At 44.8% G+C, this 23,892-nt stretch overlaps 2 protein-coding genes across 2 annotated transcripts in view; both read left to right on the forward strand.

Moving 5' to 3' along the window:
* The window catches only part of PRMT8 (protein arginine methyltransferase 8), a 57,399-nt gene extending 53,900 nt beyond the window's left edge, over nucleotides 1–3,499 (forward strand). The window contains exon 9 of the mRNA XM_058189587.1: nucleotides 3,149–3,499. Within this exon, the coding sequence (XP_058045570.1) occupies nucleotides 3,149–3,232 (84 nt within the window). The 3' untranslated portion in view covers nucleotides 3,233–3,499. The remainder of the gene's footprint in view (nucleotides 1–3,148) is intronic.
* Nucleotides 3,500–7,128: 3,629 nt separating this feature from the next.
* FOXM1 (forkhead box M1) overlaps nucleotides 7,129–23,892 on the forward strand; it is a 32,827-nt gene continuing 16,063 nt past the window's right edge. Inside the window, exons 1-2 of the mRNA XM_058190529.1 lie at nucleotides 7,129–7,669; nucleotides 20,267–20,415. Coding sequence (XP_058046512.1) covers nucleotides 7,177–7,669; nucleotides 20,267–20,415 — 642 coding nt within the window. The 5' untranslated portion in view covers nucleotides 7,129–7,176. The remainder of the gene's footprint in view (nucleotides 7,670–20,266; nucleotides 20,416–23,892) is intronic.

The following is a 23,892-nucleotide window of genomic DNA, read 5'->3' on the forward strand; positions in this document are numbered from 1 at the left end:
CCAGAAAACATTCGGTCTTTTATCACAGCGAGGGGAGGGTCAGCTTAGAGCCATGCAGGCCAGTGATGGGTTTTCAATACCGGCTCTGTGGGCGTGGCTTGGTGGGCGTGGCATGGTTTGGTGGGCGCAGCATGGCATGGCATGGCTTGGTGGGCGTGGCAGGGGAAGGTTACTGCAAAATCCCCATTTCCTCCCAATTAGCTGGGACTCGGGAGGAAGAGAATAGATGGGGGCGGGGCCAGACAGGTGGTATTTACTGGTTCTCTGAATGACTCAAAATTTCCGCTACCGGTTCTGCAGAACTGGTCAGAGCCGGCTGAAACCCACCTCTGGTGCAAGCCATGGATTTGATCTGAGGTTGCCAATCGAATACAGTTTGCTCTAATTCCCTGTAAATTGTTCCCCTCACACACACACACACACACACACACCGCACACACAGTCTGACTGGAGGGCTGCATCGAGGGCGCTCTATCAAACTTTGGAGCACGGTGTGTCGTTTTGAAATCGGAAGGAATCTCTTGAATGGCAAGTTGGGAGATTTTTTTTTTTTTTTTTTTGGTGAACTGCTTCGGTTCGGGGGCTCCCATCCAGGGGTGGGATTGAAAAATTTCAGCAACTGTTTCGCTATCCGGATGCTGGGTGGGCGTGACCTACTCGACCTCCTGCACCATGGTGGGTAGGGGGCGTTTTCGCCCTCTCCAGGGTCTGGAGGCTTTCCTCGTGCGTCCAGGAGAGCAAAAACAGCCTCCCATGGGCATCGGAAGCCAGAAACGGGCATGTTTTCTTTTCTTTGCTGCCCCTGCCATTAAGGATACAAGCAGGGCTGAAATGCTCCCGGTTCGGACCAGATCGCCTGATCCGATAGCAACGGTGGCGGGTAGTTCGGAGAACCGGTAGCAAAAATCCCTGCCCACCCCCCCACCCAGCTGAGCCGCGTGATCATCAGAGGTTGTTTGTTTTTTTTACTTTTAAAAGCATTTTTTTCTTTGGCCGAAAAAATGCTTTTAAAAGTAAAAAAAAAAAAACCTTTGATGATCGAGCGGCTCAGCTGGGATCGTCCGAACTCTTGAAAAGCTTTTTTTTTTAACAATCTCTTCGGCTGAAGAGGTTGTAAAAAAATACTTTTAAAAGGCTCTGATGATCGCAGCTGAGTTGCCTGATCGTCAGAGGCTTTTTTTTCTTTTAAAGGCAAAAAAAAAATGCTTTTAAAAGAAAAGCCCCTGACGATCAGGTGACTCAGCTGGGAACGTCAGACGAGCCTTTTAAAAACATTTTTTTACAACCTCTTCGGCTGAAGAGGTTGTAGAAAAAATGCTTTTAAAAGTATAAAAAAACAAAAAAAAGTTGCCCACGCCCACCAGTCACATTACCCCTCTTCCCCACCAAGCCACGCCCACAGAACCGGTAGTAACAAATTTTACATTTCACCACTGGATACAAGCCATCTGAAAATTGTACCGGTAGTCCTCAACTTACAACCATTTGTTTAGTGACCATTCAGAGTTACAATGGCACTGAAAAATGTGACTTGCAATAATTTTTAAATTACAACCGTCGCCGCCATTCCCACGGCCACGTGATCAAAATTCAAATGCTTGGCCACTGGCTCCTATTTATGACGGTCGCAGTGTCCCCGGGGGTCACTTGATCCCCCTTTTGTGACCTTCTGACGGGGGAAGTAAAACGGGGAAGTCGGATTCACTTAACAACCGTGTCCCTAACTTAAAAACTGCAGTGATTCACTTAACAATCCCATGGAAAGAAAGGGGGTAGAATGGGGCCCAAACTCACTTAAGAACTGTCTCAGCTTAGCAACGGAAACTTGGGGCTCAATTCAGAGGTGGGTTTCAGCAGGTTCTGACCAGTTCTGGAGAACCGGTAACGGAAATTTTGAGTAGTTCAGAGAACCGGTAGTAAAAATCCTGACTGGCCCCTCTCCCATCTATTCTCTGCCTCCCGAGTCCCAGCTGATCCGGAGGAAATGGGGATTTTGCAGTAACCTTCTCCTGGATTGGGGAGGGAATGGGGATTTTACAGTATCCTTCCTCTGCCATGCCCACCAAGCCATGCCCACCAAGCCATGCCATGCCACGCCCACCAAGCCACACCCACAGAACCGGTAGTAAAAAACTTTGGAGCCCACCACTGGCTCAATTGTGGTCATACGTTGAGGACTACCTGCAGGAAGAAGTTGCTTTGTAACTATCCCCCTTCCCTCCCTTCACACAATGCACAAATAGAATAGAATAGAATAGAATTTTTTATTGGCCAAGTGTGATTGGACACACAAGGAATTTGTCTTCAGTGCATAAGCTCTCATAAAAAATACGTTCCTCAAGAATCTTAAGATGCAAGACTTAGCAATAGTCATAGGATACTGAATAAGCAATCAAAATCATACTAGGAAACTAAATAAAACAATATAAATTGTAAAGATACAAGCAATAAGGTTATAGCCATAAATAGAAGCAGATAGGTAATAGGAAAGATGAGAAGAATAATAGTAGTACAATCTAAGTAAATAGTTTGACAGTGTTGTGGGAATTAGTTGATTAGCAGAGTGATGGCATGTGGGAAAAAACTAGATCTAAGAAGCTGCATAACATTTGTATGTTCTTCAGAGGTTTTGATGACTTTCCAGTGTGTTTATGTAGGATGGAGGTTTTTAGTTAAGGGAAATATTTTTATCCAATGATAGAATAGAATAGAATAGAATAGAATAGAATAGAATAGAATAGAATAGAATAGAATTTTTTATTGGGCAAGTGTGATTGGACACACAAGGAATTTGTCTTGGTGCATATGCTCTCAGTGTACATAAAAGAAAAGATACGTTCTGATGGTCAATATATCAATATAAATCATAAGGATTGCCAGCAACAAAGTTACAGTCATAGTCGTAAGTGGAAAGTGATTGGTGATGGGAACGATGAGAAGATTAATAGTAGTGCAGATTCAGTAAATAGTTTGACAGTGTTGATGGAATTATTTGTTTAGCAGAGTGATGGCCTTCGGGAAAAAACTGTTCTTGTGTCTAGTTAATCCCGGCAGACTCCAAGAGGGGCATGACAGATCTACCCAATGTACAGTGTTTACCCGCATACCTTCTCTCGCTCGTAGCATCTGATCTCTATGTTCTTTGCAGCGTGACCTGGACTTCACGGTGGAGTTGGATTTTAAAGGGCAGCTTTGCGAAACCTCCGTATCTAATGACTATAGGATGCGCTAACGAGCGGCTGTCTTCGAAACCACAAAAGGAGAAGTGCGGTTCTGGATTTTGACCCAAAAGAAGTGCGGTTCTGGATTTGACAGCCTTCGGAGGGGTGAGCTTTATCAGTAGCAAAACTCTCGCCGCCCGGACATTCTCTCTGGATTTGGAATTTTTTTGCTCATCTCCTCGCCCTGCCAAGACCGCCCAAGGAGTTGGACAACTTTACTTTAAAGGATTGTGTATACATAACACTTTTACCAGGCACCTGGTATTGTGCTGCCTTGTATCCCGACACATTTAAGTGGGGGGGGGACAACCGAATTGAGAAAACCGGCACCATCTTGTTAGTTTTACCATTTCTTTTTCCGTTTCGTTTTCAAAAAAACAAACTTGCGTGCAAACAAATAGTCATGTACTTGTATTATATTTTTTGCAAGATTTCGTGGCTCTTTTTTTTTTTTTTTAATACAGCCCTTGGGATACTGCCAATTCCTAAATTTATTTTAGGGAACGACCTCCCCTTTTACCTCCTACAGGTAGTCCTCGACTTAGGACCACAATTGAGCACAGTATTCCTGTTGCTTAGTGCGACGTTTGTTTGGTGTCCCGTTTGAAGACCTTTCCTGCCGCAGTTGTTAAGCGAATCAATCGCTGCCGTGGTTCGTTTAGTGAATCTGGCTTCTCCCATGGACACTGCTTTCCAGAAGGTCGCAAAAGGGGATCACGTAACCCTGAGATATGGCAACCGTCATAAATACGAGTCAGTTGCCAAGCGGTTTTTGATCGCAAGATTGTGGGGATGCCGCAACGGTCGTGTGAAAAACGGGTCACGAGTCCCGTTTTTTTCATTGGCGTTGTAACTTCGGTCACTAAATGAACTGCTGTTAAGTCGAGGACTACCTATATTCAATTGTTGACAATTCGATGGAATTATTTTTGGGCAGGACGTAAGAGATTGTGACTCCCAAAATAAGCTGAACACGCCTTGAAAGAAAATCTTGACACCCCCTCCTCAAAACAAAAGAGAAAAAGAAGCCCCCCCACCCCACCCCACCCCAACACACACACACACACACAGCAGATCCAGTGTGACCTGAAGTTGTGGGTCTCTGGCAGCACAATGGCAGCCGCTCTTCTCTCCGGCCACCGCAGGATCTCCAGTCCGTTTCAGAAGGAATACGGAAGGGAGGATACAAACAGAAAATAAAATTGGGAAGTTATTGGTGCTCTCTCTCTCTCTGCTTGGTCATTCATGTTCAGGTGTTTGGTTACCTGCTGACCAGGTAACGTTCTGAGTGCTAGAGAATAAAATTCCTTCTTGCAATAGCCGTCTCTGTTTTAAATGAGAGTTCTTTTGGAATTTGGTGGGGTTTCTCTCATCTACAGCTGTTCGGAAACGGAGCAGAATGCAAGCCTAAAACACGTTTTGCTTCAACAGCCCTCAGGAACGTGTGTGTGTGTGTGTGTTTTCAGAGGTGGACTGCTGGAGGTTTCAGGGGAACCTCTAGCTAAGATTCTGTGCAGTTCCCCCCAAATCCCACTCCTGGCTGGCCCCACCCATCCTGCCCCTCCCCTCCCAGAAGTCCCCACACAGCCCATGATGGCTGCAGGAGGCCATCACAACTAAAAACGGGGTGCCGGGGGAACCACGTATCGCTCCCTTGTACCCCATTTTCACTGGCAGAGGCACGGCGGGCCGGTCCTGTGCTGTTTCCAGGCCGTTCTCCATTATCCAGGTCCTGGTTTGTCCTGAAAGTAATTTTTCAAAAGGCAACTAGACTTTCTTCATTTTTGCTTGAAGACATTTCGATTTAGGGTTCGGGTTCCCATCCAAGAAGCGATAGAAGCGAAGAAGCTCCTTGGAGGAGAAGCGAAAGGTCTAAAAGAAAAATCAGACAGTCCAGTTGGTTTTTAGAGAAAAGCACTTTTGGGATAACGATGCCTTTCTCAAAAGCAAGGACATAAACCCACCCCTCTTTTCTCCTTCCCATGGGGACAAAAGGCGATGAGGCTGAGGAAGAGCATGGGCCAGTCCTGGAGGCTGAGGAAGGCCCAGATGAGGGCTCTGTGTTGGAGGCAGAGGTGGGGCCAGGGCCATCGGGGAGTGATGTGTGGACTACAGAGCCTCCAGAGGCTGACAGTAGTGAGGCAGAGGAACAGGAGGAACCTGTTCCTAATGCACGCATGAGAAGAGCTGCCAGAAGGCAAGAGCAGCTCAAGCAGACAGGACAACTCGGGAGTAGGGCCAAGAGATGATTGGCCCCTCCCATAAGGCTTAAAAGACCAGCAAGGGCGTTTGGGCTCTTTACCGGAAAACAACATTGATTGCTTCATCTTCTTGCATTTATTTTGTATTGGGTGTCTTCTGAACTTTTGCCGAGAAAGGCCTTTGGCCGTTTGCCTAATTGGACCAAGGTTGGTGATAGGACTGAGGAATGTGTGTTGGGAGGAATTTGCTTTAATTTAGTTGAACTACGCTGAGAATGAATTAATTCTCAGCTGTTCGAATAAAGTTTCTTTGTTTTTACACTGACTGAGTTTCCTACTACCTACTTGGGCCTGAGTCACAACAGACAGAGACAGACAGGGCAGATGCACTGACAAGCCGTCGTTCAGGACAGGCATCCCCCTCCCTGACACTTCGCGACTGAGTAATCATCCGTGCCACAGCTCTATATAGGTAGTCCTCAACTTATGACCATTCATTCAGCAACCCAAGGCTTTCCCCACCCCGAGGCACCCCATACTCCACATAACGACTGCAAAGGGGACAGCTGGAATGGCATGGGTGCCTTGTCTAATTCTGGGTTCAGTTGTGGTCGTAAGTTGAGGTACCTGCACAGGTAGTCCTCGGCTTACGACCGCAACCGAGCCCAACGTTAAGTGAAACATTAAGTTAAGGGAGTTTTGCCCCCTTTAACGACCTTTTCTCACCACCGTTAGTCCCATGGTTGTTAAGTGAATCAGGCTTCCTTGCTCGTCGGAAGGTTGCAAAAAAAGGGGATTCCCGTGACTTTGGGACGCTGCTACCGTCATAAATCCGAAGCAGTTGCCAAGGGTCTGAATCTTGATCAAGGGACCATGCGGGGGTGGGGGATGGTGCAACCGTCGTAAGTGCGAAAAAACAGTCCCAAGTCACTTGTCTCAGCCTTATGGTAACTTTGGACGGTCACTAAATGGACTGTTGTAACGTGAGGACCTTCTGTTGTAAATTGAGGACCCCCCTGTAATCTCACCGCCTCGTCCTGGGAGGCGCCAGCCCGGGAAGGCTCCGCTTTTGCGTCCACCGCTCCGGCGCCGCAGCAACGAGGAACGGCGACTGCAGCGGCGGTAAGGAAAAAGTCCAGCGGAGGCAGCCTGGCCCCGCCCCTTCTCCCTGGCGGCCCCGCCCCCTCTCTCCCTGCCCGCCCCGCCCCCTCTCTCCCTGGCCGGCCCGCCATTGGCCGCCCCGCCCACGTGACCGCAGCGAGCCTGCCGGCGCGAAATTCAAACCGACCCGCGGAGCCGCATCGCTCGCTCGCTCGCTCGCCCGGCCGCTCCGGCTTCGCCGCGCAGCCCGTTGGAAGGGCGGCCGGTAAGAACCTCCGCCCGGGCGGGGAGGGAGGGAGGGAAGGAAGGAAAGGCAGGCAAGCAAGCCGGGGCCGGCGGGAGCCATTGTGGAACCGCCTGCCGAAGTAGGGTGGGATTTCGTGGGCTCCGTGTTGCATTCGTCCTAAGCCCAGGATCGATGCTCTTTCCCCGGGAAAGCCCTGGGTGACTCCCGCCCCTCCACCTTCCCACGCCCCCCCCCCCAGGCATAGATCTCGTGGGGTGACCGGTGGGTGATCCCCACTTTCCTTTTGTCCCCCTCCCCTCCCCCGGTTTCCCCCCATCGCAGATCGTGGATCTGAACCAGGATCGGCTGCTGCCTCTTTTGCAGGATCCGTTCTGCCTCCCGATGAGGATCCCTTGGGCTCTCCAGCATGAAAAGCCGCTCTCATCAGCCGCTGATCCTGAAGAAGAGGAAGACCTCCCGGCCGGGCAGCCCTGCGGAGGACGAAGAAGCCCGGAGCCCAGCTGGCCGGGTCAAGCAAGAGCAGCAAGGGATCGCCCGCGATCTCCAAGGCATCCCGGGATCTCCCACCCAGACGGCCGTAGTAGGTGACCGCTTGGTCCTGGTCAACCCGCGCGGGGTCTGCAGAAGTCCTACCCCAGCAGAAACCCAAAGCGTTCTGGATTTGCTAGCCACTGAACAGTCTCCTAGGAAGGACCCAGGCTTGGGGAGTCTATCCAGTAGCTCTCTGGACCTGGAGACCAGGCTGTCTCACAACCCATCCGGATCTGAAGAAGGGACCATCACTGCAAGCCACGGGCTCCCGGAGGAAGAAAAGCTGACTGGGATGTGGGCCTGGACGGAGGAAGAGTCCGACTTTTTGGCCTCGCAAACTTTGGGTAGCCAAGAAGAGGACAAAACCAGTAGGTAGACTTTTTGGTTGTGAAGCTTTTGTATGATGAGCCACGAGGAGCCCCAGTAGAGGCGTTTTTGGGGAATACAGTAGTGGCCAAAATTGTGGAAACCTTTTGGGAAAAGTGTATTTTTGAGGTTTGATGGCTAATAACAGCACTTTTTTTTTTTGGAGTTTCAAGATAATCCTATTCCACTGCTGGAATGGCCTGGGAATAGCCCAGACCTTCATCCAATTGAAAATCTATGGAGCCCACTGCAGCGTATGAGGCTAGAGAATCATTGCCTATTGGCTTATAAATGAGTGGCCTCATTGGCCAACAGGTGATAGCTGCTATATAAGTAGCAGCTGTGAGTGAAGTTGGTTTGTTCGGGAATATTGCCCTATTTTTACTCGCTGTTAGTTTGTTGTTAATAAAGGATTATTGCTAACCGTCAAGCCTCCATTCCCTTCTTCATTCTGTGAATGAAGCACTGGCGACGAGGGTGGGATTCCTGAGGCGACGGTTGAGTACTGGTTACGGTAGGGGAGTTTTATTTATCCTCTATCCTTGTCGATCCATATTGCTCCATGGCGGCTAAGATATCTTAAAGAAACTTGGTAGTTAGAAGCGACCCAGCAATAAAACCCAATTCATAGAAGCCATCCTTCAATTTTGGTTTCATATTATAACAGCTGCGGAATTAAAAGACTCGGTTCACTCCATGTAAAGACGTTCTAAGGCTGTAATTCATGCTAAAGGTTACCCAACTAAGTATTAACTGACACGGTAATCATTTTTGTATATCTTGTTTTTTCTATGGAGATCATTTTTGTACATCTCATTTTTTCTACGTGTTCCACTTTTCTTCTTTATACTGTAACTGCTATTCTAATAGCAAATCCTTCATAAAAGTTATCGCGTTACATTCTTGATTAGATTATCTTTCCATTGATTTATAATTTTATGGTACTACTCCAAAAAATAAAAAGTGGTGTTATTAGCTAGTTTTAGAAAACACACTTTTCCCCAAAAGGTTTCCACAATTTTGGCCACTACTTTAGAGAGGTCAGGGTTTAAAAACGGAACCTCTTTAATCATCGCTATTGGTAGTTCTCGACTTACAATCATTCGTTTAGTGACCAAAGTTACAACAGCACTGAAATAAGTGACTTATGGCTGTTTTTCACACTTGCGACTGTTGAAGCGTCCCCGTGGTTGCGAGATCAAAAATTCCGACTTTTGACATATTTCCGTATTTATGACGGTTGCAGTATCCCGGAGTTGTGAGATCCCGTTTGGCGACCATCTGGCAAGCAAAGTCAAAGGGGAAGCCAGATTTCATTTAACAAGGGCAGCGATTCGCTGAACCGCTGCGGCAAGCAAGTTGGTAGAATGGGGCAAAAAACTTATTTGACAACGGTCTCGCTCAGCAGGAGACATTTTGGGGCTCATTCGTGGTCGTAAGTCGAGGACTACCCGTGCAAAATTTTATGGTGACCGGGATGGAGGGTGATTGCTGCCTGCTTGGCTTTTCCAAAAAACGGAGAAGCCATCAAAACCCTTTCTAAGAATTAACATCTAACAGGACAGAATTGGGAAGTTACTCCGTGTGTGTGGGATAATGGATAGATGGATTGGACTTAAATTTAGTTAGTTTCGTGAGAAGTTGAGTTTAGCTTTTGATATTTTCATCCAAAAACCAAGTGTAGAGTAGAATAGAGTAGAGTAGAATAGAATAGAATAGAATAGAATAGAATAGAATAGAACAGAACAGAACAGAATAGAATAGAATAGAATAGAATAGAATAGAATAGAATAGAATAGAATAGAATAGAATAGAATAGAATTTTATTGGCCAAGTGTGATTGGACACACAAGGAATTTGTCTTCAGTGCATAAGCTCTCAGTGTACATAAAAAATACATTCCTCAAGTATCATAAGATGCAAGACTTAGCGATATTCATAGGATACTAAATAAGCAATCGAAATCATACTAGGAAGCTAAATAAAACAATATAAATCATAAAGATACAAGCAATAAGGTTATAGCCATAAATAGAAGCAGATAGGTAATATTTATTTATTTATTCAAATTTATTCAAATTTATTCAAATAGGAAAGATGAGAAGAATAATAGTAGTACAATCCGAGTAAATAGTTTGACAGTGTTGTGGGAATTAGTTGATTAGCAGAGTGATGGCTAATCAGTGGGAAAAAACTAGATCTAAGAAGCTGCATAACATTTGTATGTTCTTCAGAGGTTTTGATGACTTTCCAGTGTGTTTATGTAGGATGGAGGTTTTTAGTTAAGGGAAATATTTTTATCCAATGATAGAATAGAATAGAATAGAATAGATTTTTTTATTGGCCAGGTGTGATTGGAAACACAAGGAATTTGTCTTGGTGCATATGCTCTCAGTGTACATAAAAGAAAAGATACCTTCATCAAGGTACAACATTTACAACACAAATGATGGTCAATATATCAATATAAATCATAAGGATTACCAGCAACAAAGTTACAGTCATACAGTCATAAGTGGAAAGAGATTGGTGATGGGAACGATGAGAAGATTAATAGTAGTGCAGATTTAGTAAATAGTTTGACAGTGTTGAGGGAATTATTTGTTTAGCAGAGTGATGGCCTTCGGAAAAAAAACTGTTCTTGTGTCTAGTTGTTCTGTTGTGCAGTGCTCTATAGCGTCATTTTGAGGGTAGGAGTTGAAACAGTTTATGTCCTGGATGTGAGGGGTCTGTAAATATTTTCCCAGCCCTCTTTTTGATTCGTGCAGTATAGAGGTCCTCAATGGAAGGCAGGTTGGTAGCAATTATTTTTTCTGCAGTTCTAATGATCCTCTGAAGTCTGTGTCTTTCTTGTTGGGTTGCAGAACCGATGCATTACTACGTATTATTTATTTCAGTAGGAAATCAAACTATATATCATCACTGATCATTTTGAAGTTATGGGAGATGTTAAGCAGCTGATGATTCTCAGGGATTACAGGTAGTCCTTGATTTACGACTGGGTCCAGAATGTATGTTGCTAAGTGAGAAATTTGTGAAGTGGGTTTTGCCCCATTTTACGACTCGTCTGGCCACCTTTTTTTAAGTGAAATCACTTCAATTATTAAATTAGTAACACAGTGGTTGAGGGAATCCGGCTTCCCCATTGACTTTGCCTGTCGAAAGGTCGCAAAAAATGTGACCGTCATAAATGCGAATCTGTTGCCAAGCAACCGAATGGGTTGCTGCAAAACTCGTAAGTGTGAACAAGGGTCACAAGTCCCTTTTTTCAGCGATGCCGTAACTTCGGACGGTCACTAAATGAACTGTAGTAAGTCAAGGACCACTTGGAGGCAGCATTCAGGGTATTATCAGTAAGCCCATCTCTGCTATTCCAAGAAGGTGAAGAAATAATCATGTCATTATCTCACAAAAAAGTCCCAACTTCAACGAGTTAAGGTCGTCATATATCGCGGGAAAACGTTCTCCTTTTGCGATAATAGAGCTGAAAGCAGCGGGAATTTCATTGTACATAATACGACCTGCACCGTCAGCAAGTGTTGTCGTTTTTTTTTTCAACTCTGCACGAAACAGCAGTCTTCTCTATTTATTATAACCTGCTTTTATGTAAAGTCTTGTTTAAATAGAAATCCCCTGGGAAAGGCCATTTCCTTTATTAAAATATCAACTGACTTAAAACGATTGATCAGCCCAACGGCTTGCCTCCAGAAGTTTTTGAAAAAAATATTTTTCCAGAGTGGTATAGGATCTCCTGCTTCAGCAGGGGGCTGGACTAGAAGACCTCTGAAGTCCCTTGCAATTCTGTATTCTGTATTTGTGTTTTTTATTATTGTTTTTCTTATCTACCGATAAGAGATCTAAAGGTTTATCAGGAGGGATTTGATTTAAATCAAGTAACACTTTCTTCTTTTCAACAAGTTCCGCGTCGGTGATCAATACTTATACATTTTCTCTCTCTCTTATCCTAATGTATCTTTTATACATATATCTCTAATATATGTTTTCTGAGGTTTTCGCGGGTGTTTGTATGTAGGTCTTTGGTTATTCGGGTTTTCTCCCGCGTAAAATTGGAAGTGTCTTGGTGACGTTTCGACGAAGTCTCATTCGTCATCTTCAGGCTTCAGCTTCGTGCTTCTGGGAGTAATGTTCCCACGAAGCACGAAGCATTGCTCCCAGAAGCACGAAGCACGAAGCTGAAGCCTGAAGATGACGAATGAGACTTCGTCGAAACGTCACCAAGACACTTCCAATTTTACGCGGGAGAAAACCTGAATAACCAAAGACCTACATCTCTAATATATTATATATAGGTCTTCGTTATTGGTTTCTCCTCATAATATTGGAAGTGTCCTGAAGATGACGAATGAGACTTCGTCGAAACGTCGCCAAGACACTTCCAATTTTACACGGGAGAAAACCCGAATAACAAAAGACCTACCTACAAACACCCGCGAAAACCTCAGAAAACAAATATTATACACACACACACACACACACAATATATATATATTATATATATTATATTATTCTAATTATTTTATTTACATATATACTTAGATATACACGTGTACCCAATTTCCTTTCAACAATTTGTTTCTTCCTATTTGTTCTTCTATTTCTACTCCTAGTTTATCCATTATTTAATCTTTCCTTGCACTTTTATTCCCCCCCCCTTTTTTTAAATTTACATTTATATCCCGCCCTTCTCCGAAGACTCAGGGCGGCTTACAGTGTATAAGGCAATAGTCTCATTCTATTTGTATATTTACAAAGTCAACTTATTGCCCCCCCAACAATCTGGGTCCTCATTTTACCTACCTTATAAAGGATGGAAGGCTGAGTCAAGGCTTGGGCCGGGCTTGAACCTGCAGTAATTGCAGGCTGCTGTGTTCTAATAACAGGCTTCTAACAGCCTGAGCTACCACGGCCCTTTTCCTCCAACCATTTATACCATCTCTCCCATACTAGATAATATTCTGTTTCCTCTTTTTCTTGCATCTGCTCCGTAAGCTTATCCATTTCTGCACATTCCGTGATTTTTCTAATTACACTGCCTTCAGATGGTATATTTTTCAAGCTCTGTGCATAGGCTATTCGTGCTGCTGTAATTATATGGATAATTAAATACTGTATTTCTTTTTCATGCAACCCTGGAATTATTCCCAGTAAAAAATGTTTCTGGCCTCATTTCTATATGTTGATTTAGAATTTCTTTTTTTTGTAATTTAATAATATTATATTGATCAGCTGTTTAGAAGGTTTCATTTTCATTTTTACTGCTCGCCCTTCCTCCTCACACTTAGAGCCTGGTGGTGCAGATGCATTTTTCTTCAAAACAGTCATACAGTTTGTACTATACATAGATTTGCAAAACAAGGGGATAAAGGAATATTCCTGAACTTTGTCTTACGATTTATCTCACGGTTACTGTGAAATTGCGTGAATGCCTCAATGCGGTGTGTGTTCTCTCAGCTTGCAGAGCTTGGATTCATTGAATGAGTTTATTTTATTTTTTATTTATTTATATTTATTTATTTATTTATTTATTTGTCATAACAGCATACATAAGCATAAGCATGAAGCAACTATATAACATATAAGCATATATATGAGTATAAGCATGTAATAACTATATAAATTGGATATAATGAAAGGAAACAGTAGGACCGGAACGGTAGGCATTTTTGTGCTCTTATGCACGCCCCTTATAGACCTCTTAGGAATGGGGTGAGGTCAATAGTAGACAGTATTTAGTTAAAGCTTTGGGCATTTTGAGAAGAGACCACAGAGTCAGGTAGTGTGTTCCAAGTATTAACAACTCTGTTACTGAAGTCATATTTTCTGCAATCAAGATTGAAACGGTTAACTTTAAGTTTGAATCTATTGTTTGCTCTTGTATTGTTGTGATTGAAGCTGAAGTAATCTTCAACAGGAAGGACATTGCAATAGATGATTCTATGAGTTAAACACAGGTCCTGTCGAACTCCTGGCGGAGTTCTAAGTTTTCTAAACCCAAGATTTCAAGTCTGGTGGCATAAGGTATTTTGTTGTAATCAGAGGAGTGGAGAACTCTTCTTGTAAAATATTGCTGGACACACTCAATTGTATTGATGTCTGAAATGTGGTATGGGTTCCAGACAGGCGAGCTGTATTCAAGAATTGGTCTAGAAAATGTTTTGTGACGTCTGGTTAGTAGTGTAGTGTTTCTGGAGAAGAAGCTACATAAGATTAGGTTTGCAACTCTTAATGCCTTTTTTGCGATGTAGTTGCAGTGGACTTTGGCACTTAGGTCATTGGATACGAAGACTCCAAGGTCTTTGAAAGGGTGGGGGTCATCTGTAAGATAATTTCCGAGTTTACCAAAAAAATGTAAATATTGCAGAATATACAGCCTCATGCTACATAACTAAGCTCCGCTTCATGCTGAGCAAACTAAATTATTAAGGTATCTTAAATAGAAAACTATCTATAGATAGATTTTTTTACTCCAAAAGCATTGTATTGAAAAATGAATTTATTTATTTTATTTATTTATTTTTCAAATTTTTATACCGCCCTATCTCCCTAGGGACTCAGGGCGGTGTACAGCCATCTAAAAACAACATAAATATACACAGTAAAACATTAATCTAAAAAACTTATTAAATAGGCCGAATATTTAAAATAGACATAAATAATAAAACCCCAAGTTAAAACCAAATCTAAAATTTAAACAATTAAAATTTAAGAATCTAGTCCAGTCTAGAATTTATTTATTTATTTATTTTATTTATTTATTTTTCAAATTTTTATACCGCCCTTCTCCGAAGACTCAGGGCGGTGTACAGCAGATAAAACAACAATAATCCAAATTTTTTTAAAATACAATACCCAGTTTAAAAATCTAAATTCAAACGCTGTATATTAAAAATATTAAATAAGAAAATTACAAGAAAAGATTAAAACCCCTGTTAAGAGCCCACTAAAAACCCACAATATTAAAATCAATCAGGCCAGCCCCGCTTGGTGAAAAAAGAAGGTCTTGAGCTCGCGTTTAAAGGTCCTAAGTTCAGGAAGAAGACGGAGTCCCACCGGTAGCTCATTCCACAGGGCCAAGACCCCCACAGAGAACGCTCTTCCCCTGGGGGCCGCCAGCCGACATTGGTTGGCCGATGGCACCCTAAGGAGGCCCTCCCTGTGAGAGCGGACTGGACGCACCGGGCGATGGGAGGTAACTGACGGCAGCAGGCGGTCCCGTAAGTATCCCGGTCCCATGCCATGGAGCGCTTTAAAGGTGATAACCAACACTACGAGTCAAGGACTATCTGTCATGGGTTCAGATTAAAATGCGTGACTAGTTTCTGAAAAATCCACTTGGGGCAGCAAAATGACTTTTTGGAATAACCTGGAGAAAGCGCTTGTTCGTTTTCTGGAAAAGATGTTTGGTGCCGCTATTAAGCTCGGCCCCTTGAAACCTCATGGCGGCATCTGTATAACCAATTGGGTCCACACTTTGTCTCCTGTAACCTGGGTATTTTCTCATGCCATGAGTGTGGATTGTGTGTTATATATCAGGGGTCACCAACCTTTTGGACTTCAGGGACCACTAAATTCGTAATTTTAAATCCCGCGGACCACTAATATGATCTGCCTAATGACCAGCTGGATGGGCGTAGCTAGGTGGCCATATGACTGGGTGGGCATGGCCAACTCGATGTCACTCACGTCGAGGGGTGCCTCGCCAGTCTTTACTCGCCCCTCCCCTCCCAGCCACTCCTTGCCTGCCCACCTGGGCTCCTTAGAGCCCCAACAGGAAGCAATTGTTGGAGCTAAGCAGCCACCACGAGAAAGACTTGGCAAAACAGTTCAGTTCAAATTGGATCTGACCGAAAAGGAAGCTCAGCAGAAGCACCTCACAGAGGACTAGGAGCATAGGCTTTCCAAGCAGAGGGAAAACCTGCAGGGGTGCAAGGCCAGGTACCGCCGCCTGGAGGCTCAGCAGGCTGAGGTGGTCCCCCAGTTCTAGGCCATGCTGCAGTCCCACTGGAACAAGGCCCTCCGGTTCTTTGCCACCAGCGGTGCTTCCCCTCCAGCCTTCACCCAAAGTCCCGCACCAGGAGGCCGAAGCAGACCCCAAGTCAGAATTTCTGCCCCGCTCCAACCACACAAAAAGACCTTGAAGGGAGAGACTCTCTGTAGCAACACAAATGTTCATTGCACGTACCAAAACAATCTGGAACTGAACACACTCAAAACCGTAGAAATGGTGGTAGACTTTAGGAGAAACCCTTCCATACTTCCACCTCTCACAATACTAGACAACACAGTATCAACAGTAGAAACCTTCAAATTTCTAGGTTCTATCATATCGCAAGATCTAAAATGGACAGCTAGCATCAAAAACATCATTAAAAAAGGACAGCAAAGAATGTTCTTTCTGCGCCAACTCAGTAAGCTCAAACTGCCCAAGGAGCTGCTGATCCAGTTCTACAGAGGAATTATTGAGTCTGTCATTTGCACCTCTATAACTGTCTGGTTCGGTTCTGCAACCCAACAAGAAAAACACAGACTTCAGAGGATCATTAGAACTGCAGAAAAAATAATTGCTACCAACCTGCCTTCCATTGAGGACCTGTATACTGCACGAATCAAGAAGAGGGCTGTGAAAATATTTGCAGATCACTCGCATCCTGGACATAAACTGTTTCAACTCCTACTCTCAAAACGACGCTATAGAGCACTGCACACCAGAACAACTAGACACAAGAACAGTTTTTTCCCGAAGGCCATCACTCTGCTAAACAAATAATTCCCTCAACACTGTCAGACTATTTACTGAATCTGCACTACTATTAATCTTCTCATAGTTCCCATCACCAAACTCTTTCCATTTATGACTGTATGACTATAACTTGTTGCTGGCAATCCTTATGATTTATATTGATATATATGAATCAAATGTGGATCAATTGTGTTGTAAATGTTGTAGCTTGATGAACGTATCTTTTTTTTTTTATGTACACTGAGAGCATATGCACCAAGACAAATTCCTTGTGTGTCCAATCACACTTGGCCAATAAAAAATTCTATTCTATTCTACCGAGGGGTCGTAGTTTGAGGACCCCTGATTTAGTGCAATATAAAAAATGCAAATAATTTTTCTGCGGACCACCAAATTTTCTCACGGACCACCAGTGGTCCACGGACCACCAGTTGGTGACTGCTGTTATATATCCCTTACCGGGAATTCTGTTTGGAAAAAATGTTCTGCGTTTCATTTGCTGATGGTGGCTGATGACTCACTTGCTGATGATTTTTGACAATTGGTACTGTGTGGTTAATTTTCATGACGCATTTTATATACAGTGGTGGCCAAAATTGTGGAAACCTTTTGGGGGGAAAAAGTATATTTTTGAGGTTTGATGGCTAATAACCCCACTTTTTCTTGAAGTTTCAAGAGAATCCTATTCCACTGCTGGAATGGCCTGGGAACAGCCCAGACATTCACCCAACTGAAAATCCATGGAGCCGACTAAAGAAACTTGCTAGTCAGAAGCGACCCAGCAATAAAACCCAGTTAATAGAAGCTATCCTTCAATCTTGGTTTCCCATTATAATAGCTGCAGAACTCAAAGACTTACTTCACTCCATGAGAAGACGTTGTAAAGCCCTCATTCACGCTAAAGGTTACCCAACTAAGTATTCACTGACATGGTGATCATTTTTGTATATCTCATTTTTTTTACGTGTTTCACTTTTCTTCTTTATACTGTAACTGCTATTCTAATAGCAAATCCTTCATAAAAGTTATTACATTCTTGGTTAAATTATCTTTCCATTGATATATATGATTTTATGGTGCTACTTCCCGCCCCCCCAAAAAAAGTCTTATTAGCTAGTTTTAGAAAATACACTTTTCCCAAAAGGTTTCCACAATTTTGGCCACTACTGTATTAAGAGTTGTTTGTTAAGGGTTTGCTTGTGCTGTCTGTCCCCAAAACCTTAAAGTGCAGTTTGAAAAAAAAAATATCTATGTTCCTTGGATAATTTTAGGGTTGCCACCCGTTTCAATAAACTATTTTTAGGATATCTTTCTTCTTTAAATGACCCCATAATCCCTTGCGGGGTGGAGTTTGGGAAACTGAATGGAGCTAGCAGAGCGTTTACTGGCCGGATGCCCTTCCTGTCCCCGCTGCAGAGTTTTGTTCAACAGATACATTCTCATGGTGCCCAGAGAGAGAAATATCTGCCTCTACCCGGGATGTGATTAAGGAAAATGGAATCTTTCTGTACATTAGAAAGGCAGAAAACTGTTGGCAGAGCTAGGTGAAATAAGATATAAACCAGTGGTGGGATTCAGCCAGTTCGCACCTATTCGGGAGAACCGGTTTGTTAACTTTCTAAGCAGTTCGGAGAACCGGTTTGTTGGAAGAAATCTTATTTTGTTTTTTTCCACTTTACAGGGCTAATCCTGTAAGGAAGGCAACATTCTGATGTTATTTCTAGCCCAATCTTTATTGCCGTGCTTACAGAAACTGCCTCTCTGGTTAACCCTTATTACATTGTAACAGCTAAGGCGAAGCACCCGTCGACGTGAGTGACGTTGAGTTGGCCACGCCCACACGGTCACATGACCACCGAGCCGCGCCTACCCAGCTGGTCATTAGGGCAGAGAACCGGTTGTTAAATTATTTGAATCCCACCACTGATATAAACCCATATCTGAGGGATTATGTACTACAGATGTATTCTCTGATCTTAGTCCTTTTCTTGCAGACATTTTATTAGCCCAACTGGGTATCTACATCATCATAACACTGATGATATTACCTAGCTGGGTAATGAAATGTCTGCAAGAAAAGAACCAAGCTCAGAGAATACAGGTAGTCCTCGACTTACAACGACTTACATTTAGCGACTATTCGAAGTTACAATGGCATTGGAAAAAAGTCACTTATGACCGCTTTTCCCACTTACATCCATTGCCGCATCCCCGTGGTCATGTGATCAAAATTCGGAGGCTCAGCAACGGACTCATACTTACGGCCGTTGCTGTGTCCCGAGGCTATGGGACCACCTTTTGCAAACTTCTTGACAAGCAAAAATCAATGGAGAAGCCAGATTTCCTGAACGACCGTGTTGCCAATTTCACAACCCCAAGTCATTCACTTAACAACTGTGTCAAGAGAGGTTGTAAAATGGGGCAAAAAAAAAATCACTTCACAAATGTCTCGCTTAGCAACCGAAATTTGGGGCTCAATTGTGTTTGTAAGTCAAGGACCCTGAGATTCGAATAGTCTTTATCGAAATTCGTATCTTCAGCGGTGACCCCAACACCATTGGGAATCCCTATCATAATAGAATAGAATAACAGAATTGGGAGGGACCTTGGAGGTCTTCTAGTCCAACCCCCTGCTCAGACAGGAATACCTATACCATTTCAGACAAATGGTTGTCTAATCTCTTCTTAAAAACTTCCAGTGTTGGAGCACCCACAACTTCTGGAGGCAAGTTGTTCTACTGGTTAATTGTTCTCACTGTCAGGAAATTTCTTCTTAGTTCTAGGTTGCTTCTCTCCTTGATTGGTTTCCACCCATTGCTTCTTGTCCTGCCCTCAGGTGCTTCGGAGAATAGCTTGACTCCCTCTTCTTTGTGGCAGCCCCTGAGATATTGGAACACTGCTATCATGTCTCCCGTAGTCCTTCTTTTCATTAAACTAGACATACCCAGTTCCTGCAACCGTTCTTCATATGTTTTAGCCTACAGTCCCCTAAGCATCTTTGTTGCTCTTCTCTGCACTTGTTCTGTCCTCCCTCGCCTCCGTCCGAATGATGGCTTAATTAGCCATCACTATCAGCTCTGGCAGCAGAATAGCCAGCGTCTGCCAAGAGCTCCTTTATCTTCCACGACGCTGGTGAGTCACCTAGAAACAAACTTCAGCTCTTAATCAGTGGATTTGCCTGTTACAAAGAGATACAGCAGCTCTGGCTGCCTTTTATATCCTGTGGGGTGTGGCTCCATGACTCAGCACTTCCTAGGCCTGCCCCACCCTTGCTTCTGTTGTTCCCTCCTCTCCTGCCTACAAAACCAAGCCTGATTGCCGTCAGCTGGGTCTGCAGGTGTGGCCTGGGGGGGGGGAAGAGTCAGAGGATGGAGGCCTCGTTATCTCTTCCACCTGGCCTGTTTCTGGCTCCTGGAGCTGAGCCAGGCAAGCTGGTGCTCCTGAGGTAAGTCCTGACGGCCCTTCCCCCTCGCTGTCCAAGTCACTTTCTGGCAGCAGGCCCAGCTTGGGGGGCGCAGACACAACAGCACTCTTTCTAGGGTCTTAACTTTTTTTACATCGTGGCGACCAAAACTGGATGCAGCATTCCCAGTGTGGCCTTACCACACTGATTCTTGATTCTTGATTCTATCCCTCTGTTAACGCAGCCTAGGATTGCATTGGCTTTTTTGGCTGCTGCAGCACACTGCTGGCTCATATTTAAGCGATTGTTCCACTAGGATCCTCCAAGATCCCTCTTGCAGTTATACCCAGCCTCTTTCTGCTGAAAGGCTAAATTTCAAGCTCTTGAAGGATCTACACATGCAGTCTAAAAACTCTTGAGTTTGTATCCACGTAGGCAGTGAGGAGGCAGCCAACTCTGGTTTGAATAGCAGCCTGACCAACATCCAGTGGTTGGGGAAGATGACTTCGACCCCGCTGAGCTCCTGTAGTATGAAAAAAGACACGGAGAAGGAAAACCAGACCCCCAAACAGAAGACAATTAAGGTAAGCAAAGGGCCGAAGGGCCCAGATGAAGCTAAACATGAAGCTTCTACGAGACTGGAGGTTTCATGGGGCATACACACATATGACTCCAGATGTTTCCAGATGGGTATCAGGTTAATGGCATGAGAAGAACAGCCTCTAGCTCAGGGTTCTGCAACCTTAAACACTCTGTCGTGTCCCACTCCTCCGCTGACGGCCGGGTCAGGGAAATCCGAATCAGGCGTGCCTCTGCAGCTCTGCCAAAGTCCTAGCAAAGTTCTCAAGGCAGGCAAGAGACCAGAAAGTGATTTCAGCAAGATAAGGTAGACTTTGCCTGACTCAGAGAATGCCAGAAAGCAGATCCTTTATATAGGCCATGGGGTGTGGCTCCATGACTCAGCACTTATCCCGGCCTGCCCCTCCCTTCCTTCTGTTGCCGCCGCTTATCTAATCTCCTGAAGCGAGGGTCACTCCAGTCTGCAGCTGTTGGTAATTGATCTTCCTCAGGCTCACATGCTGTGGGGGAGGGGGAGGGGTCTAGTTGCTCCGTTTGCCTGGGCATGGAGCCAGGGCTGGGGGCTGGAGGTGCTTCTTCTTCCTCAGCCTGTCTGGGCATGGAGCCAGGGCTGGGGCCGGGAGGCATGCTAGGACATTCCTCAGCGTTCGGAAGCAGATAAGAAGGCCCCGGCTGCGGGGAAAGCGGGCGAGGCACAACACACTCAAAGAGACATTGGGACCAGCTTCCCACAGAAAAGAAAACACCGGGAGTCACAAAACCCTTCACGTGCCTGACTATTTCTTGATACCAAAACTAGCATACGTAGTTGAATTAAATATTCTGTTTTCTTCAGAAACGTCTCTTTTCTCGGATTTATCCATGGTTGGCCTACCGGGGGTTGAAAAGCTCAATAAATCACGTGCCGGTGGGTGCTGCACATCGGCGTTTTGTGACACATATTTTGAGTGAAAGGGAGCCACAGCAGAGGGGTGAAAGAGCCGCATGCGGCTCCAGAGCCCCAGGTTGCCGACCCCTGCTCTAGCTGAAAAGCCAAGCGCAGCCGTTGTCTGCACAGGTTGTCCTTGACTTACAGCATTTCGTTTTAATGACCGTTCAAAGTTACAAGGGCACTAAAAAAAATGATTTATGACCTTTCCCCTCCCCCACACTTACAACAGTTGCGATATCCTCCCAGTGATCAAAATTCAAGCGCTTGGCAACTGACTCGTCTTTATGACGGTTGCAGTGTCCCCCCCCCCCCCCGGGGGGGTCACGTGATCCCGTTTTGGGACCTTCTGACAAGCAACGTAAATGCGGAAGCCAGATTCGCTTAACTACCGGGTTACTCCCTGAACGATGAGTAAGTGATTCCCTGAACAGCTCTGGCAGGAAAGGTGGAAAAATGGGGCACAACTGACATGACAAAATGGCGGCTGTCTCGTATTTATGACGGTTGCAGTGTCCTGCGGTCACGTGGTCCCCTTTTGCGACTGTCTGACAAGTGACATCAGTAGGAAGCTGAATTCACTTAACAACTCTGTTACTAACGTAACAACTGCAGTGATGTTGTAAGTCAAGGACTATCTGTACTAATGCAAAAGTAAAAAGTTGAGATTAAACTCTTCTACTGTGCTAAAAAGACTCGGAAGTCTACACCTTTTCTCCTCCTTCTCCTCCTCCTCCACCCCTTCTCCTCCTCCTCCTCCTTCTCCTCCCCTCCTCCTCCTCCACCCCTCCTCCTCCTCCCCCTCCCCTCCTCCTTCATCTCCTTCTCCTTCCCCTCTTCCTTCTCCTCCTCCCCCTCCTCCCCTTCTCCTCCTCCTCCTCCCCTCCTCCTTCTCCTCCTTCATCTTCTTCTCCTCCTTCTCCTTCCCCCCTCCACTTTCTCCTTTTCCCTTTTCCCCTTCCCTAGTTTCCCATTATTTTCATTTTTCCTTCGTATTTTATATTCTGATAAACTAATCAAAGTTTTTGATACCCTACCATCGATGAATGGAATTCTGAAGAGTGGAGGATCCCAGAATCATCCTCGTGGCTCGTTTCTTTTCTCTTTTTTTTTAAAAAAAAGACGGTTTTAAGAATAGATTGGAAGTGCCATTCGTCCAAAACGGTATAGCGCTTCCTGCCTGGAGCAGGGGGTTGGGCTAGATGACCTCCAAGGTCCCTTCCAACTCTTGTTAATCCGCTCTCTTCTCACTAATTCGCCGCGGGTTTCATAAGCCACCCTGAAGTGAGTCAGGCTTTCAAATACAGTGTATTGTCATAATATGGCAGGATGACTCAAAATTTCCAGTCACCTGAGCGTGTCTTCACAAAAGAGCACATCATCCACGTAGGCCAAGATCTTTTTAGCAAGTTAAAAGGGTAGATGCAAGACTGCGAATTATGCGTGGAAGAATTGCTCTAGGTGGGATGGAGTTGACCTGTTCTTGATCAGGGGGGAAAAAAAAAACCCCAAAACATTAATACACATTGTCGTGTCCCACTCCTCCGCTGACGGCCGGGTCAGGGAAATCCGAATCAGGTGTGCCTCTGCAGCTCTGCCAAAGTCCTAGCAAAGTCCTCAGGGCAGGCAGGAGACCAGAAAGTGACTTCAGCAAGATATGTTTAGACTTTGCCTGACTCAGAGAATGCCAGAAAGCAGGTCCTTTATATAGGCCATGGGGTGTGGCTCCATGACTCAGCACTTATCCAGGCCTGCCCCTCCCTTCCTTCTGTTGCCTCCGCCTATCAAGTCTTCTGACGCGAGGGTCACTCCAGTCGGCAGCTGTTGGCAATTGACCTCCCTCAGGCTCACATGCTGTGGAGGAGGGGGAGGGGTCTAGTTGCTCCGTTTGCCTGGGCATGGAGCCAGAGCTGGGGGCTGGAGATACTTCCTCCTCTTCAGCCTGTCTGGGCATGGAGCCAGGGCTGGGGCCGGGAGGCATACTAGGACATTCCTCCGTGTTCGGAAGCAGATAAGCAGGCCCCGGCTGTGGTGAGATCAGACGAGACACAACACACATTTGCTTAAGGAAGGGGGAAAAAATGCCAGAAGGGGAGATTTTAAGACCCGCGGAGATAGAAGCAGATGTCATTTGTGCACTGAACTTTTGGGACCAGAATGATTGTGGTCGCGTTTTCTGTTTTAAAAGTCATCAATGATCTACAAACTTGAAACTATATTACAGTCCTCGACTTATAACAGTCCAGCTGACTCTTTAAAGAAAAAAGCACCTTTGGTATTGGGAAGAATGTTTAATATCTGTTACGGTGGGAGGTGGTTGCCCTAAATGAATTTTTTTTTCTTTTGGGAAAATAGAATAGAATAGAATAGAATAGAATAGAATAGAATAGAATAGAATAGAATAGAAAATGTAGAATGGAATGGAATGGAATAGAATAGAATAGAATAGAATAGAAAAGAAAAGAAAAGAAAAGAAAAGAAAAGAAAAAAGTAAGGGATGGAATAGAAGAGAAGAGAATATATAGGATGGGATGGGATGGGATGGGATGGGATG

The sequence above is a fragment of the Ahaetulla prasina genome, chromosome 7 (genome assembly GCF_028640845.1).
Source record: "Ahaetulla prasina isolate Xishuangbanna chromosome 7, ASM2864084v1, whole genome shotgun sequence".
NCBI lineage: Eukaryota > Metazoa > Chordata > Lepidosauria > Squamata > Colubridae > Ahaetulla > Ahaetulla prasina.